The 17,611-nt window shown below is 43.6% G+C and overlaps 1 protein-coding gene across 1 annotated transcript in view; it reads right to left on the reverse strand.

Moving 5' to 3' along the window:
• Nucleotides 1–751: 751 nt before the first annotated feature.
• LOC110520307 (titin) overlaps nt 752–17,611 on the reverse strand; it is a 176,057-nt gene continuing 159,197 nt past the window's right edge. The window contains exons 220-238 of the mRNA XM_090230595.1: nt 15,293–15,415; nt 14,141–14,440; nt 13,726–14,031; nt 13,278–13,580; nt 12,805–13,086; nt 12,076–12,669; nt 11,739–11,960; nt 11,285–11,584; nt 10,815–11,117; nt 10,300–10,602; nt 9,600–10,184; nt 9,231–9,482; nt 8,405–8,704; nt 7,707–8,282; nt 7,275–7,580; nt 6,569–7,165; nt 2,412–6,388; nt 987–1,742; nt 752–802 (exon numbers count right to left, since the gene is read on the reverse strand). Coding sequence (XP_090086721.1) covers nt 752–802; nt 987–1,742; nt 2,412–6,388; nt 6,569–7,165; nt 7,275–7,580; nt 7,707–8,282; nt 8,405–8,704; nt 9,231–9,482; nt 9,600–10,184; nt 10,300–10,602; nt 10,815–11,117; nt 11,285–11,584; nt 11,739–11,960; nt 12,076–12,669; nt 12,805–13,086; nt 13,278–13,580; nt 13,726–14,031; nt 14,141–14,440; nt 15,293–15,415 — 10,436 coding nt within the window. The remainder of the gene's footprint in view (nt 803–986; nt 1,743–2,411; nt 6,389–6,568; nt 7,166–7,274; nt 7,581–7,706; nt 8,283–8,404; nt 8,705–9,230; nt 9,483–9,599; nt 10,185–10,299; nt 10,603–10,814; nt 11,118–11,284; nt 11,585–11,738; nt 11,961–12,075; nt 12,670–12,804; nt 13,087–13,277; nt 13,581–13,725; nt 14,032–14,140; nt 14,441–15,292; nt 15,416–17,611) is intronic.

Here is a 17,611-nt window from a genome sequence, read left to right on the forward strand (position 1 = left end):
TCATCATTTCAGTCATACTGCTGGAGCTCATGGCATGGGAAGATGTCATGGAAGACATGCTAGATAGAGACATGGTTTCCATCTGCATTTCAGCAGCCATGGCAGCCATGCTAGACATACTGGCCATACTGGAACTGCTGAAAGATGTCTCCTGATGCATAGAAGATGAAGAAGCCATGTGGACTGATTGGGAAGAGAAGCTTTCCTTCATGCTGCTAAGAGCAGCACTCTCCCCCATCATCATCATCTGAGCTCCTCCATGGATTTCTTTCTTAACAACCTGTTCTGAACTTGTATGGGAGGCTAAAGCCATAGATGCCTCTTTTTGACTCATTGATACCTGTTCAGTTTTCACTTAAATAGAAGAAAAAAGACAAAGAACCATTAGAAATGTGAATATACAGACTTGTAAAGAATTCGTACAGAATTTTGTTTTATCAAGAGGTTTGCTTTTTACAGCAAAACGTACCTTTCATGGCCATGTGCTGCTGCACATAAGCTGTGACTTTAGTGTAGATGGATTGGAACACTTGGCCAACAAATGAGAATGAAGATTTAGTAGAGACTCCTCCTTCTGCAATGAGCTCACAAGAGTATTCTCCCTGGTCGTTCTCAGAGAGGTCATGGATAATGAGAGAACAATGTCCATCCACAGACATATGGAACTCATAGTGGCTGCTCTGTGTCAGTTTCATTCCATTCCTGTACCACACAACTTCTCTCACGCTGCTTTCAGATACACAGGACATTCTCACTGTGTCTTCTGAGGCTTTGGCTGTGAGTTGGTGGATAATCTTTGGAGCTTTAGGAGTTGGGGATTTCACTGTTAGTGGAGATTTTACTCTCTTAGGTGAGGTGACTTGGGGAGGTGACTTCACTCCTTTTGGTTCAGGAGACTTGACTTGGGGAGGTGACTTCACTCCTTTTGGTTCAGGAGATTTGACTTGAGGAGGTGACTTCACTCCTTTTGGTTCAGGAGATTTTACTTGAGGAGGTGACTTCACACCCTTTGGTTCGGGAGACTTGACTTGGGGAGGTGGTTTCACTACCTTTGGTGAAGCGATTGGTTCAGGAGCCTTGGCTGGGGGAGGGGATTTCACCCTTGGAGGCGAGACAACTGGTTCAGGAGACTTGACTCTGGGAGGTGATTTTACTCCCTTAGGCAACATGATTGGCTCAGGAGACTTGACTGGAGGAGGCGACTTCACCCTTAGAGGGGAGGAGATTGGTTCAGGAGACTTGACAGGAGGAGGGGACTTCACTCTTGGAGGCGAGGTGATTGGTTCAGGAGACTTGACTGGGGGAGGGGACTTCACCCTTGGAGGCGAGGTGATTGGTTCATGAGACTTAACAGGAGGAGGGGACTTCACCTTTGGAGGCGAGGTGATTGGTTCAGGAGACTTGACTGGTGGAGGGGACTTCACCCTTGGAGGCGAGGTGATTGGTTCATGAGACTTGACAGGAGGAGGGGACTTCACCCTAGGAGGTGAGGTGATTGGTTCAGGAGACTTGATTAATGGGGTTGGGGTTTGGGGAACACTGGTAGGTGAAGCTACTCGTTCAGGAGACTTGAATCCAGGCTCTGGTGACTTTATTGAGACAAAAACCTCCTCTTCGACAATTGCTCGGAAAATGGTCAGACTAAACTGAGTCTCTTGTCTGCCCTCAGCATTCTCAACCAGCAGTGTGTAGCTGCCTTCATCAGACGATTGTACAGAGGAAATTTCAAACGTAGACTTGTACTGCGTGGTAGATACCATAAGACGATGAGAGGATACAATTACTCGTCCCTCATGCAACCATGTAACACTTGGTGCTGGTTCGCCATCAATGTCGCAAGTGAATCGAGCAGTCTCTCCTTCATTGACTGTTGCAGACTGTGGTTTAGTCAGTATTCTGGCTGCCAGAGTTGACTTAACTTTATGAACAGTCACTTGCTCAACTTCTGACGCCTCCATAGCCCTCATTTTTGTTTCAGTTGAAGAAAATGTTTCAGATCTTTCAGACGATGCATGTCTTTCACCCGACACGTATCTTTCAGTCAATCGAAACTTATCAGATGATGCTGATGATAAGGATGCTGCAGATGATAAGTATTCAGTTGATGCATACTTCGCGGATGCGGCATATTTTTCAGATGCAGAAATAAATTGTTCAGATGAATCATATCTGTCATATGTTTCACGTGATTCAGTTAACTTTGATTTACTTTCTTTCACTTCCATATGTGTTGCTGAGGAGGAAGCTGCCTTGAAGGATGATATGTGGTAATGGTCTGTCTTTGTGATATCAGGAACAAATGGTTGTGGAGCATCCTCATCTTTACGACGTGATGTATATGTGGAGAATTCACCTCCAGAAACATCAAGGATACCATAGTCGGACGCTTCTCCCTTTGAGTTTGAACAAACAGCACGATACGTGCCACTGTCCTCTGCCTGACAATCACGGATCTGGATAGACAGCACTCCACTCATGTTTGTGAAGCGTAACTTCTCACTTTCTTGAATCAGTTGTCCGTTATGAAACCACTGGATCTCAGCAACAGGCTTCGCTTGGACATTCAGAGTGAACTTCGTATTCTGACCACATGGGACACGATGGGAACGCATTCTCACAGTCACACGTGGGGCGTGGTCGAGGCTAAAGGGTGTTTGGGTCACCGTCTGGTACTTGCGCTCAGATTTCAGTGCAGCCTTTCTTGACTCGTATCTGGACATGATGTCAAATCTGGCTGACCTCTCAAATCTTGAGGATGAGCGGGAGGATCTCTCAGCTGAAGCTGGGGGGCTGGGGGAGCGTGGACGCGTCCTCTCAGGGGTGGGGGATCTCCTTTCGATGATCTCCTCTGGCTCCAGAGGACGTGGGCGAGGAGTTCTTATAAGCTCGGAAACAGGGCGCATCAGCTCAATGTATGTAGGAGACAGTGATCTTCTCCTCCTCAAGAACTGTGAAACTTTTGTTCTCTTGATCTTGTGCTCGGTTACTTGTGATACTTCTCTTCTTGCTAAATGTTTACTTTCTTTATGACGCAGAGCAGACAACTCGAACCGGACAGGGCTGCCTTGTGGGGAGGCAGAGAAGCCAAGTTCAAGCTCCTCCTCAAGTTGGAGCCTTTCTTGTTCAGTTTTCTTCATTGACAGGTAATCATCAATGGGCTGCAGAAGCTCTTCATCACTCATATCACAAAGGGAGCATCTTCTTGACCTGAAGGATGCCTCGGATCCAAGAGAAGGTGACCGTCTTGCTGGTCTTACTGTTTCCAAGTCATCTTGCGTGAGCTTCGGGATACGCCATCTTGGCCTGTACTGGTCAGTAATTCTAGGAAGGGGCATGACATAGAATTGCTCCCACCTGGAGAGACGAATTCGTTTCTGTCTCTTCTGTACAATCTTCTCCATCCGCTCAGGCATTTCATACTGATCTCTAAGTTTCTTGTACCACTTCATGTCAGACAAAGGTACAAAGTGTTTAATCAACAGGTCTTCATCCAGAGCACTTGCATCATGGACACGTGACTCAGGAATTTCATATGGCATGCGAAGTTTCCTTTCCTCGATATGTACAAATGGTTTTTCTTCTGTGATATCAAATTCACCCTCACAGTGTTTGGTGCTCACTGCCGGCTTGTATATGTCTGCAGCGTGTTTCAAAGCCTCTTGAGCCGCTGGGTTGAGTCCAGTAACTTCAGTGGTGGAAAGGCGTTGCGCCATTTTCAGTGTCTTGTCAATTTGTTGTTGAACATATTTCTGTTGTTCAACCTCACTCTTATATTCTCTCCTCTTGTATGTAATGCGGTCCACCTTCAGTGTAGCCTGGCAACTCACTGATCCAACACAGTTTGTTGCGGTAACTTTGTAAAGACCTGAATCCTCAACAAGAGTTTCTCTGACATGCAGAACGTGATAGTCTACATCCTCTTGAACAACTGTGATTTGTTGGTTGAATTCCAGTGGCCTGCCATCCTTCTCCCACTTCAAGATTGGTGCAGGTGTTCCCGAGACTCTCAAGTCAAAGTGGACACTATGGCCCTCTACACACTCCACGTTAGCCAACAGCCGTTTGAACATTGGCCTCATGGTGTCTTCACTAACAGGGTGAGGTGTCACTGTAAGACGTGCTGTGCAACTGTCTTCACCAAACTTGTTGTGGGCCATAACAGTATATTCAGCATCGTCATCAAGGTCAAGATTGTGGATCATCAATTGATAAAGACCCTTGTCACTAATGAAAGTGTACTTCTTATCATCTCGTTTGATTTTCTGACCAGCCTTCAGCCAAGTTACTGTTGGCTCTGGGTGCACTGTTATGGTTACACCGAAACGAACATCTTCACCGATGTAAGCAGCGCGGTTGTACAGAGGCAGAGTGAAGTCTGGTGGTCTCTGCATAAGTCTTTGCTTATCAAGCTTCCTCTTCTTTGTGAGTGAGCGTCCAATGAAGTGTTCACGGTAGCATCTCACAGTTTCAACAAAGAGTTCTCCATAGGCATTATCTTCACCGTCCTGACTGATGACTTTGCATCTGTAGACACCATCGTCAGATGTTTCAATTTCCTTGACATAGATGCTAGCAACTCCATTGATGTAGCTGATTTCATATTTGTGACTTGCTGTTAACTGGCGGGTGCCAAAGTACCAAGTTGCTTTTGTGGTTTCATCATAATGTTCAATGTTGCAAACAAATCTGACATGTCCACCCTCCTCTGAAGATCCATGCATGACTGGACCGGCTCTCAGACCTTCTGTAGGGTGCGCAATCTTGACTTTGCCAACTGCATAACCTCTGTAACTTCTGAAGCCACCACCGAAAGCAACGCGAGCTGATGAGACAATTGTCTCTCTCTCTTTCTTCACCAACGTCTGGTAGTATCTTCTGTGTCTCAATGTCTTGATAGTTTTTTTGCTGAGGTGCTCCAGCTTCAATCTAAGCCAAGGATGTTCCAGAGCTTCATGAGCAGTCATACGTTTCTTCAGATCTTTACAAAGAAGTCTGTCACAGAAGTCCATACCTTCGAGGCTGGTCTCTTTGAAAGCCTCACTGTCGAAGATGTACTCTGCATTTGAGATATTCTCAATCATTTTTGTGGTTGATTCTGCTGCAAAGGGGTTAAGTCCACTAAGGAGTACATATGTTAGTACACCAACTGACCACATGTCAGTTGCAGTGCTGACAAGTCCATGACGGTGGACTTCAGGTGCACAATACTCTGGTGCAGTGAAATTGATTCTGATATTTTCTCCAGGAGTCAGTAATCTAGCCTGGCCCATTTCAATAATTTTGATATTTGTGCTCTTTCTTGTGGTGTAGACAATGTTGTCAGGTTTGATTTCAAAATGAGCATAGTTGAGTTTGTGCAAGAACTTCAGAGCTGAGCACACCTGTCTCAGGTATCTAACAATCTCCAGTTCTGAGAGCTCAAAGTTGCCTGTGCCAAGTCGTTCAAAGATGTCTACACCTGAGATGAACTCATAGATCAAGACCATTTCTTCCAAACTGTCAAAAGACTCATGTAAGTATATGAAGTTCTTGTGTTTAGAGAGATTGAGTGTCTCAATTTCCCTAGTAACTAGCTCCTGATCAGTACCTTTGATCTTGATAAACTTGGCCATGAATGTCTTCTTGGACTTGTTTTCAACACAGCGATGAACAACGCCAAATGTTCCGGCACGTGCCAGCTCTTCAGAAATTGTGTACTGGGCAGCCACCATCTTGATCTTTGATGAATGTGGTGCCTCTTCTTTGGTGATTTCTCTAGCTTCATCAACTTCTTCATCGTAGTTTCTGATAACGGATTTATCTTCTATTGTTGTAACAGGCTCAGTTGGTTCAGAATGATCGCTCAGACCAAACTGGTTTTCTGCAATGACACGGAACTGGTATTTCGTCTTGCCAAACAGAGCGATCATGGTGTATTTAGGCTCGTTGGTTTGGCCTGCGCGGATCCACCTGTCACCTGATGTGGGGCACTTCTGAATAATGTAGTTAATGATAGGGCTTCCGCCATCTTTTTCTGGAGGACTCCAGGTTAGAGTGATGGAATCTCTAGTGATTTCACTGACTTTAATGCCCTTAGGAGGATCTGGTACATCTGCCACGGCAACTTCAATGGTCTGTTTGTCAACTCCGAATCTGTTCTTGGCAGTGATTACATAGTAACCTGTATCCTTCTTCTGAACTCCTTTGGGGAAGACGAGTGAAGTAAATGATCTTGTGACAATCACTTGAGTGTGAGCAGATGATCCCATGATCTCTGGTCCCTTCTGCCATTGTATTTGAGGGTCGGGCTTGCCACTGATTGGAATCTTAATGGTAACCACTTCACCCTTTACAGCATGAACTGCTCCCATGCCTTGCAGTTCTTGAGGTAGGTGGATCTTGGCAGGAACTGGAGGAGAAAAGAAAGAATATAAATGAATTGAGTATATCAATACTTATATATATATATATATATATATACAATTCTAAATGACCTACATTTTTTATAACATGTAAGGGAATTCAAACTTGTTTTATTATCAAAAGACAGCCTATCAAAAATGCCTATCAGCCTATCAAAAATGTTTACCTTCAACAGTCAGATTCACTGTTGTAGAGATGGATCCTCCTTGGTTTGTTGCCCTGACTTGATAGACACCTGCGTCGCTGTCCTCGGCATTAGCAATAACAAGTTGGTAATAACCTCCCTTGAATTCTTGCAATTTGAGTTTGGTACCATCTGCAACAATTTCTTTGCCATTCTTATACCATTTCACAGCAGGGATGGGATGTCCAACAATTTTGGTGACAAATGTAGCATTGGATCTAAACTTCACAATCATTTCTGGTCTCATTTCTTCTCTGAAGACAGGAGGTTTCATTGTGAGACCTGATTTGGGAATGATGGCCTCTGACACCTCACTCCAATCACTTTCACCACCCATGTTTTCACATTTCACACGGAACTCATACTCAAAGCCCTCAAGAAGGCCTTTTACAGCGAAATGTGTCTCATGGATTTTATTGGATGTACAAGTGATCCATTTGTTCTGTTTCTTCTCTCGTTTTTCAAGGAAATAGTTCTTTATCTTTGCACCTCCATCGTCTTTTGGTGGTTTCCAGAACACAAGACAAGAATCGTTGGTCACTTCTGTGACAACAGGCTGCACGGGAATTCCAGGTTTTTCTGAGGAACAGACAATGAGAGCGATGTCATAGAAGTGCATTATTCTCCTAACCGTTACAGTAAACATGATCTATGTGATATATTTATCATTGTCAACAAGCATACTTACCGAATGGACTTTTGATAATGAGAACACCAGGAACTTCAAGTGCCTCACTGACTCCATATTGGTTCTGAGCAGAAACACGAAAGTAGTATCCAGCACTTTCAATCAGATTTTGAATCCTGCAAGTGTTTCCTGAGACTGATGATGACACCAGATGCCACTCCTCGCCTTCCTTTGCTTCTCGTTTTTCCACAATGTAGTTGGTGATCATTGATCCACCATCATCCTTTGGTGGTTTCCAGCTGATGATCACTGCGCTCTTCAACACAGCATCAACAACAATAGGTCCCTCAGGTTTGGTAGGTTTATCTGGGGAAAAAAAGTAAAAATCAACATTTAGATAACAAATTCTCTGTTGGTCATGCACAACATTGGTTATGTTGATAAAATAAGCAATTATATTATTACAATAATAGTAAAAAAACGAATTGTTACCTTGAATTTCAACCTTGAGTGTGGTTTCAACAGTTCCAAATTTGTTGGTCAATTGCACCTTGTATCTTCCAGCATTTGTTTTGCGCTGTACATTCCTTATAACCAGATGAGTGTAACTCTCAGTGTTTTCAATTATCACATTTTCAGACGCGTTGAGCGGCTTCTTTGCATAGAACCACATGATTTGTGGAATTGGACGTCCAATGTAGACAACATGGAGACGAAGACTTGTTCCACACCCTGCAGTGTATTTCTCCTTCAATGGGAATCCAGGGTGGAAAGCAGGTGCGGCCTGCAAGCGCAGCTTGCCGCTGGACTCTGTTTCACCGGCTTCATTGGCGGCTCTGCAAGTGTATATGCCCTCATCTTCCTGTTCATCTGTGGCCACTGTCAATGAATGGTTGCGACCATCAGAACTCATCTTGTACTTGCGGCTCTGGATCAGCTCCTTGCCATATCTGTACCATCTGATGTCAGGAAGGGGACGTCCAATAATCTGGCATGTCAGAGTTCCTGATTCACCAAGTTTTGTGATGACATCTGCCATGTCTTCCTTGAGACTAGGAGCCTCTCCCACTGTTGAAACATAAACAGAGCATGAACATTATTTCTAATGAATAGCAATGATAATTTTTAATCAATGATTTTTGTAATCTAAGGCGCTTAGAGTATTTTATGAAAATATTATGCCAACGTACAGCTCAGTTTAGTCTTGATGCCCATGGCGGTCCTGCGAGGTCTACTCATTCCTGTTTCATTTTCTGCAAGGATTCTGAACTCGTACTCTGTAGCCTCCATCAGACCACCCATGGTGAACTGTCTGTCCTTGGAACGCTCCTTGTTGCATTTCTTCCAGGCACTTTCACCTGCCTGTCTGAACTCAATCCAGTAACCCAGGATCTCTTTGCCACCATCGCATTCTGGGCGCAGCCAGTGAATAGTGATGCAGTCTTTGGCAACAGAGATTATATCAATCTCACCTGGTTGACTGGGTTTGTCTATTCAAAGAGAGAGAGAGAAGTAACCATGCATTTACAAAAAATAATCTTATTTAAGTATTGTATTATTTATAATATTTATATGTATTATTAAAGGTGCAATATGCAGAAATCGCCATTTCCTGTTTGCTAAACTTCTAATAGTTCGCCTAATTTCAGTTTTTGACAAAACAAGACGTCATTGTGTAGAAAATCATTGTACCATCTAAACCGCTGTGAAATATCTCTTCCATAACCAAATATATTGTAATTTCAGCTGTTTGAAACTGAACGTAAAAGACGCAAAAACAAAACTTAAGAACAGGAAGCATATAATTAGCACACATAGAACAGATCTACCACTTCTTATACTTCCTTTCAATGAGATTGACAGATATATAACTATAATTTCTATGTTCATTTTGTCGGGTCACCCAAAAAGTTACATATTGCAGCTTTAAATATATAATCGAAAAGCCTATTAAATACATACCGAATGGATCTTTGCATATAACATTTTCAGATACTGGTCCAGGTTCACTCTGACCGATGTCGTTTTGTGCCACGACACGGAACAGATATTCAGCGTCAGGGATGAGTCCAGTGAGAGTGTACATTGTAGTGGTGATGTGTGTCTTGTTGTGACGCACCCACTTCTCTGTGGACACCTCTCTCCTCTCAACGTAGTATCCTGTAATGCGGGCGCCACCATCATCTTTTGGTCTGCCCCAAGATAGAGCAACAGTGCTCTTTGTGACATCCATAACTTCTGGTGGGTTGATTGGAGGTTCTGGTGGAGCTGTTGTATATAAATGAGAATTGCATAATTGTAAATAGAAGAACTGAGGAGTGATAACACAAGAAAACACATTTTATATTTGCAGAACAATAATTATGAACATTCAAAAATACTTACACAGCGGTGTCTTTGGAGTGACACATTCATCTGATTTGAGAGATCTGCTCACACCAAACTGGTTTTCAGCAGTGATCTTGAAATGGTATTCAACATTCTCTTTCAGCCCCTTGACCACCAGAGCTGTGTCCACCACTCTTGAGTCCACAGTGTACCATGCTACCTTTGATACCTCTCGCCTTTCAACGACGTAACCCAGGATATCAGAGCCACCGTCTTCAGAGGGAGGTCTCCAGCTGACTCTTACAGAGCGAGCCTGGATATCATCAAACTCAAGGGGACCTTCCGGTGCGTCTGGACGTCCAATCACTTTAACATTGATGTAGACAGCCTTCCTGCCACATTTGTTCTCCAGGACCAGGTCATATGTGCCAGTGTCATCTCTGTGGGCTTCTTTGATCACAAGTTCAGTGATATCATCATTGGTGGCAATCATAGCTCTGTGAGAGATATCTCGGCCTTCCTTTGTCCACTTGCAAATAGGGACTGGTTTACCCTTGATGGGCACAGACAGCCTGATGACTCCTCCCTGTCTGACCACATAGCCTTCCTCATATTTGAGGTCCAGTTCATAATCGGGATAGTCTGAAATGAAGCATACAGACATTGTTAAGTTAGTTCACATTTGACACAAGCTTCAAAAGCAAAATACAAAATACAGCTCTTCCTGGTACGCTATACACATATTTTTATCCCTTACCAAGCATTTCTGTAACCTTGACGATTCCTGGGATCTCGACTGGCTCTCCGGGTCCACCAGCGTTGCAGGCCATCACACGGAACTTGTACTCAGCTCCCTGAGGCATGTGCGTCAGAGTGTATTCACAGATCTTTATGGGTGTTGTGTTGCACATGGTCCATTCCACCTGATCCACCTTCTGCATCTCAATCAGGTAACCAGTGATGACAGAACCACCCTCTTCCTCTGGAGGACTCCAGGCCAGAGACACAGACGTCCTGGTTGTGTCTGTGACCATGGGGAACTGTGGTGCACTAGGAGGCTCTGTTTAGATAAAGACAAATATAATAGTTTTGGTCATACACACAAGTTTGAAAATGGTAGAAACTAAGTTGCAAGGACATTTTGACCCATAAATCATTGAGTTGAATAACACATTACAAAAAAGTTAAACATAGTAATTACATAATTTACTGCTTATTTAAATGTTTCTAATATGGGACACAACAACTAAGGACAGGATTACAGAGGCATACCGATGGGATCCATGGCGATAGCTGGTTTAGATGCCATACTGGGTTTGCTCGAGCCTCTGGAGTTGAGGGCGATCACGCGGAACTCATACTCATTGCCTTCGCACAGACCTGATGATCTGTATCTGGTCATGGTGACTGGGTTCTTAACGATGCTCATCCACCTTTCAGATCTGACCTCCTTGCGCTCAATTATATATCCAGACACTTGGGAGCCTCCATCTTCTTCTGGTGGCTGCCATGTGATGGTCATTCCCTCATGAGTCACATCCAGTACATCAGGTCGGTTTGGTGCACTGGGTACGGCTGTGGAGAGATTAGAGATTTCAAATGAGATCAGTTATAGCCACCATCATCCCTTTTCTTTAACTTCCTCCAAATGAAGTACACTGTTTTTGTGTTTTAATTATAGTGTATAATACATTTTGTCAAAAGGTGAAATGTACTGTGTTTTAGGATATATGATGACTTACTCTTGAGACTCTTGCATTCAACAACTTCAGACTGCAAGAATCCCCCAATGCCAAAGCGGTTTGTTGCAGCCACACGGAACACGTATTCAGTTCCCTCAGACAATCTGGTGAACTTGAATGTGGGTCTTGTGACAGATTCGGACACTGGTAGCCATCCGGGGCGGTGAGCGTCACGCTGCTCAACAACATAGCCACTAACGTTGGAGCCGCCATCCTTCTCTGGTGGCTCCCAGCTGACCGTTACAGATGTGGCATCAACGGCATCAACTGTGATCGGTCCAATAGGTATTCCAGGTTTATCTAGACAGAAATAAGCAGACGGTTGTATTTAGAATATTCCAATACAAAAACATAAGAACACACAAACCAAAACACACACACTTACCAAGAATGATAATTTTAAGTATCTCTGTCGCAGTTCCTACAGAATTCTTTACTTGAAGAGTGTAGCTACCAGTGTCATCAATGGTTGTCTCACGGACAGTCAGTTTGGTGTATTTTCCATTAGACACAATCTTAACCCGGTCAAGACTATCCTTCATTTTAGCACCATTGAAGGACCAGGTGCAAACTGGAGCAGGTCTGGCCTTTATAGGAATATTGAGGTCGATTGGTTTGCCGGCTGGCACATGGACAACCTTCTGTGGAATGCCGGTCAGATCAATATAGGGCGCCACTGTAAAAGGAAATATTTTTGGGGAAAATTAGACCATCTGAAGGTGTATCAAACCTTTCATTTTTAAATAGATTAACTGCCATGTGTGTAGCATAAGAATCAGAATATAACATACGTAGTTGTTCCTGAATGACCACAGGTCCTGTAATCTCCCTAGGCTCGCTAACTCCTCTGGTGTTGGTAGCTCTGATTCTGAAGAGATAAGTCTCCTTCTCTGTCAGACCAGTGACGGTATGCTGGGACATGGACTGTTTAACGGTGGCCACTGCACTCCATCTGTCTGATCCAACGATGTTAGCTTCAATGACGTAGCCCGTCAGTCTGCTTCCACCATCATGAAGAGGTTTCTCCCAGTTAAGTATGGCAGAGGACTTTCCAATATCCACAATGTGCAGATCTTGAGGAAGGCTGGGTACTTCACAGACCAACACTGATTCAGGGGTTTCACATGGTTCTCCAACACCATATATGTTCTCTGGTAACACTCTGAAGAAGTAGTGTACTGATTCCTCCAGGCCAGTAATTCTGAATAAGGTCTTCCTGCATTCTGTTGTAATTGTTTTGTAGGATTTCATTGAAGCTTCACGTTTCTCAATGATGTAGTTGTTCACAGGGGCTCCACCGTCAATAGTTGGTACGTCCCATGTAATGACGACAGACTCCTTTGTGTAGTCTTTGACTCTAACTGAACCAGGTGGTCCAGGAGTGTCTGGAAAATACAGAAAGGATTAACTGACTGTTCACAGCACATGACGATTCACTATTCTATATGTAATTATATGGTTCACAGATAGTTCCTAATCATTTAACCATCTTAAGTATGTCAACGTAACCGATAACATACCATAAACCTTGACGAGAATAGTTGCTGACTTCTTGCCAGATGGATTTTCAGCCTCAATTGTGTATTTGCCGGCATCGTAACGATGGACCTTCTCAACGATTAGTTGAGTATAACTATCAGTTGTATCAATGAACCCACGGCTCTGCAGGTCAATGCCAGGTTTCCTCCAGGTCAGTACAGGAGCCGGTCTTCCAGACACATTGACGAACAGCCTAAGAGTGTTACCAGCTCTCAGACACACAATCTTCTTCAGATCATCAGGGAGCTCAAGATCAGGGATTGCTGTTGTGACAAAAAATTACAGCACGTTTACAACATAATAACAGCACATATACCAACTATAAGTCTAAAAAGAGGGTCTTTGATTCAATGTAGACATTGGTTTAAACTGCAGTTATACCAGGTTAACCCTTTACATACAAAAATGCTGCCATTGTGAAATATTGACAGTAAAAGCATAAGAACAAACGTACAGAGTTTCTCAACAGGCTCAATTTCCACACTAGGTTCGCTGAATTCCCCAGTGCCATTGCTATTGACTCCTGCGACACGGAAACTGTACTTCTTGTTGCTTTGAAGTCCAGTGGCAACAAACGAATTGTTCTTTAAAGTCTTCTGGGTGGCCCTGTACCACTGCTCGGTTCCTTCCTCAAGCACCTCCACCACGTAGCCAACAACATCAGCGCCACCATCATACATGGGTCTGGTCCATTGCAAGCTAATGCTATGCTTGGTGGAATCTACCACTCGTGGAATTGAAGGAGGGGCTGGAGTGTCTGGAAAACACAAAATACAGTATGAGTCATTCAGCAGCAGCAGTGTTTCAGTGTTTCAGAAGTCAACCATAAGTTAATGGTACGATTATAAAGATGGACCTCATATGGTTACTAAAATCTAGACTATGACTTTTTGATCACGTACATGTTGGCTCTCTACAGTAGGCATACTGAGAGGCTTCACTGGGCTGGCTGTTTCCAGCTGTATTCACAGCTGTAACACGGAACTGGTAGTCACTGCCTTCCAGCAAACCAGAGATCTTCAGGCGGATGTCATAGATGGTAAAGGTCTTATTGACCCTGGTCCATCTGGAACTGCTCTTCTCACGTTTGTCCACCAGGTAATTCTTGATCTCACTTCCACCATCACTTTCAGGTTTCATCCATTCAATGATGACGTGCTCCTTTCCTACAGCCGTGACTTCTGGTGCTCCAGGTTGTGATGGGACAGCTGCAATGATAAAGGAAAATAAAACATGTTTAAAAAGGTTTGGGCTTTGAATAAGACAACAATTGTATTGTATCTATTAAAAGGACATGGCCACTGAATGCATGCTTACTGTATGCGTTTCTGGCGATGACAGGCTCGGACTCCAAAGGCACACCAGGTCCGAACTTGTTTACTCCTCTGACACGGAAGACGTACTCGTTGTTCTTGATCAGTTTGGAGCTGACACAGGACAGAGTCTTGCACTCGGTCTCCATGATCACCCAGTTGAGTCTGCTGGTCTCACGTCTATCAACAATGTAATGAGTGACAAGATCTCCACCGTCCTCCAGAGGGATCTTCCAAGACACAGTGCACTTCTCCTCCGTCACCCTGGTGATTGTGACCTTTTCCTCAGGAGGCCCTGGTGTATCTGGAATTACAGAGTGAAACATTAAATTGTGTTATTATAACAGTGTAGGCTCTTCAGAGGAGTAAGCGGTGTACCATCCTCCACAGTGAATTTCATGAAAATGTCATTGTGAAACATAAAAAAAAACGTTATCCTTTTAAGATAAAACTGTACTATACTAAATATATTCACGTCACCAAATAATTGACCAAAACACACTGTTTTGCAATGAAGGTCTACAGTAGCCTCAATAGCACCATGGTATAGCCGGAGAACAGCTAGTTTCTGTCCTCCTCTGGGTATATTGACTTCAATACAAAACCTAGGAGGCTCATGGTTCTCACCCCCTTCTGTAGACTGCAGTGCATAAAATGTGGTGAGTAGTTGACTCAAGGAAAGAGAAAGACAATAGTTGAACAGTTTTGAACACAACAATTTCTTCAAAAATGAAGGAGAAGCAAGAGAGAGAGCTAGTTAGCTGTGCCACTAGAGATTCTGGGTTCGAGTCCAGGCTTTGTCGCAGCCAGCCGCGACCGGGAGACTCATGGGGTGGCGCACAATTGGCCCAGCGTTGTCCTGTTTAGGGGAGGGTTTGGCCGGCAGTGATGTCTTTGTACCATCGCGTACTATTGACTCCTGTGGCGGGCCGGGCGCAGTGCACGCTGACACAGTCGCAAGGTGTACGGTATTTCCTCCGACACATTGGTGCGGCTGGCTTCCGGGTTATGTGGGCATTGTGTCAAGAAGCAGTTCGGCTTGGTTGGGTTGAGTTTCTGAAGAAGTGGTGTACTGATTCCTCCAGGCCAGTAATTCTGAACAAGGTCTTCCTGCATTCTGTTGTAACTGTTTTGTAGGATTTCATTGAAGCTTCACGTTTCTCAATAATGTAGTTGTTCACAGGGGCTCCACCGTCAATAGTTGGTACGTCCCATGTAATGACGACAGACTCCTTTGTGTAGTCTTTGACTCTAACTGAACCAGGTGGTCCAGGAGTGTCTGGAAAATACAGAAATTATTAACGGACTGTTCACGGCTCTCGACCTTCGCCTCTCCCGAGTCCATTCGGGGTTTGCAGCGATGAGACAAGACTGTAACTACCAATTAGATACCACAAAATTCTGGAGAAAAAGGGGTAAAAAAAAAAGAATACAAAAAAAGAGAGAGAGCTATGTATATACAGTGCCTTGCGAAAGTATTCGGCCCCCTTGAACTTTGCAACCTTTTGCCACATTTCAGGCTTCAAACATAAAGATATAAAACTGTATTTTTTTGTGAAGAATCAACAACAAGTGGGACACAATCATGAAGTGGAACGACATTTATTGGATATTTAAAACTTTTTTAACAAATCAAAAACGGAAAAATTGGGCGTGCAAAATTATTCAGCCCCTTTACTTTCAGTGCAGCAAACTCTCTCCAGAAGTTCAGTGAGGATCTCTGAATGATCCAATGTTGACCTAAATGACTAATGATGATAAATACAATCCACCTGTGTGTAATCAAGTCTCCGTATAAATGCACCTGCACTGTGATAGTCTCAGAGGTCCGTTAAAAGCGCAGAGAGCATCATGAAGAACAAGGAACACACCAGGCAGGTCCGAGATACTGTTGTGAAGAAGTTTAAAGCCGGATTTGGATACAAAAAGATTTCCCAAGCTTTAAACATCCCAAGGAGCACTGTGCAAGCGATAATATTGAAATGGAAGGAGTATCAGACCACTGCAAATCTACCAAGACCTGGCCGTCCCTCTAAACTTTCAGCTCATACAAGGAGAAGACTGATCAGAGATGCAGCCAAGAGGCCCATGATCACTCTGGATGAACTGCAGAGATCTACAGCTGAGGTGGGAGACTCTGTCCATAGGACAACAATCAGTCGTATATTTCACAAATCTGGCCTTTATGGAAGAGTGGCAAGATGAAAGCCATTTCTTAAAGATATCCATAAAAAGTGTTGTTTAAAGTTTGCCACACGCCACCTGGGAGACACACCAAACATGTGGAAGAAGGTGCTCTGGTCAGATGAAACCAAAATTGAACTTCTTGGCAACAATGCAAAACGTTATCTTTGGCGTAAAAGCAACACAGCTCATCACCCTGAACACACCATCCCCACTGTCAAACATGGTGGTGGCAGCATCATGGTTTGGGCCTGCTTTTCTTCAGCAGGGACAGGGAAGATGGTTAAAATTGATGGGAAGATGGATGGAGCCAAATACAGGACCATTCTGGAAGAAAACCTGATGGAGTCTGCAAAAGACCTGAGACTGGGACGGAGATTTGTCTTCCAACAAGACAATGATCCAAAACATAAAGCAAAATCTACAATGGAATGGTTCAAAAATAAACATATCCAGGTGTTAGAATGGCCAAGTCAAAGTCCAGACCTGAATCCAATGGAGAATCTGTGGAAAGAACTGAAAACTGCTGTTCACAAATGCTCTCCATCCAACCTCACTGAGCTCAAGCTGTTTTGCAAGGAGGAATGGGAAAAAATGTCAGTCTCTCGATGTGCAAAACTGATAGAGACATACCCCAAGCGACTTACAGCTGTAATCGCAGCAAAAGGTGGCGCTACAAAGTATTAACTTAAGGGGGCTGAATAACTTTGCAATTTTTCAGTTTTTGATTTGTTAAAAAAGTTTGAAATATCCAATAAATGTCGTTCCACTTCATGATTGTGTCCCACTTGTTGTTGATTCTTCACAAAAAAATACAGTTTTATATCTTTATGTTTGAAGCCTGAAATGTGGCAAAAGGTCGCAAAGTTCAAGGGGGCCGAATACTTTCGCAAGGCACTGTATATATATATATATATTTATTTTTTCACTTTAATTTACTTAGCTAGCGAATGTTCTCTCTGCTACCGCACGGCAAGCGGTACCGGTGCGCCAAAGTCTAGGTCCGAGAAGCTTCTAAACAGCTTCCAACCCCAAGTCAAAAGACTCTTGAGTATCTAATCAAATGGTTACCCAGACTATTTGCATCGCCCCTCCCCCCACTTTACACTGCTGCTACTCTCTGTTGTTATCTATGCATAGTCACTTTAATAACGCTACCTACATGTACATATTACCTCAACTAACCGGTGCCAGAGCGCGTAGATGCAAGAAGGAATTATAGCTACAACTATCAAAGTGATCATGTATGTGGCTGCTATGAAAGTTAACTGTGTTTGCGTGTGATCAGGGG

Source organism: Oncorhynchus mykiss, chromosome 3 (assembly GCF_057628025.1).
Source record: "Oncorhynchus mykiss isolate SJ-2025 chromosome 3, ASM5762802v1, whole genome shotgun sequence".
Lineage (NCBI taxonomy): Eukaryota > Metazoa > Chordata > Actinopteri > Salmoniformes > Salmonidae > Oncorhynchus > Oncorhynchus mykiss.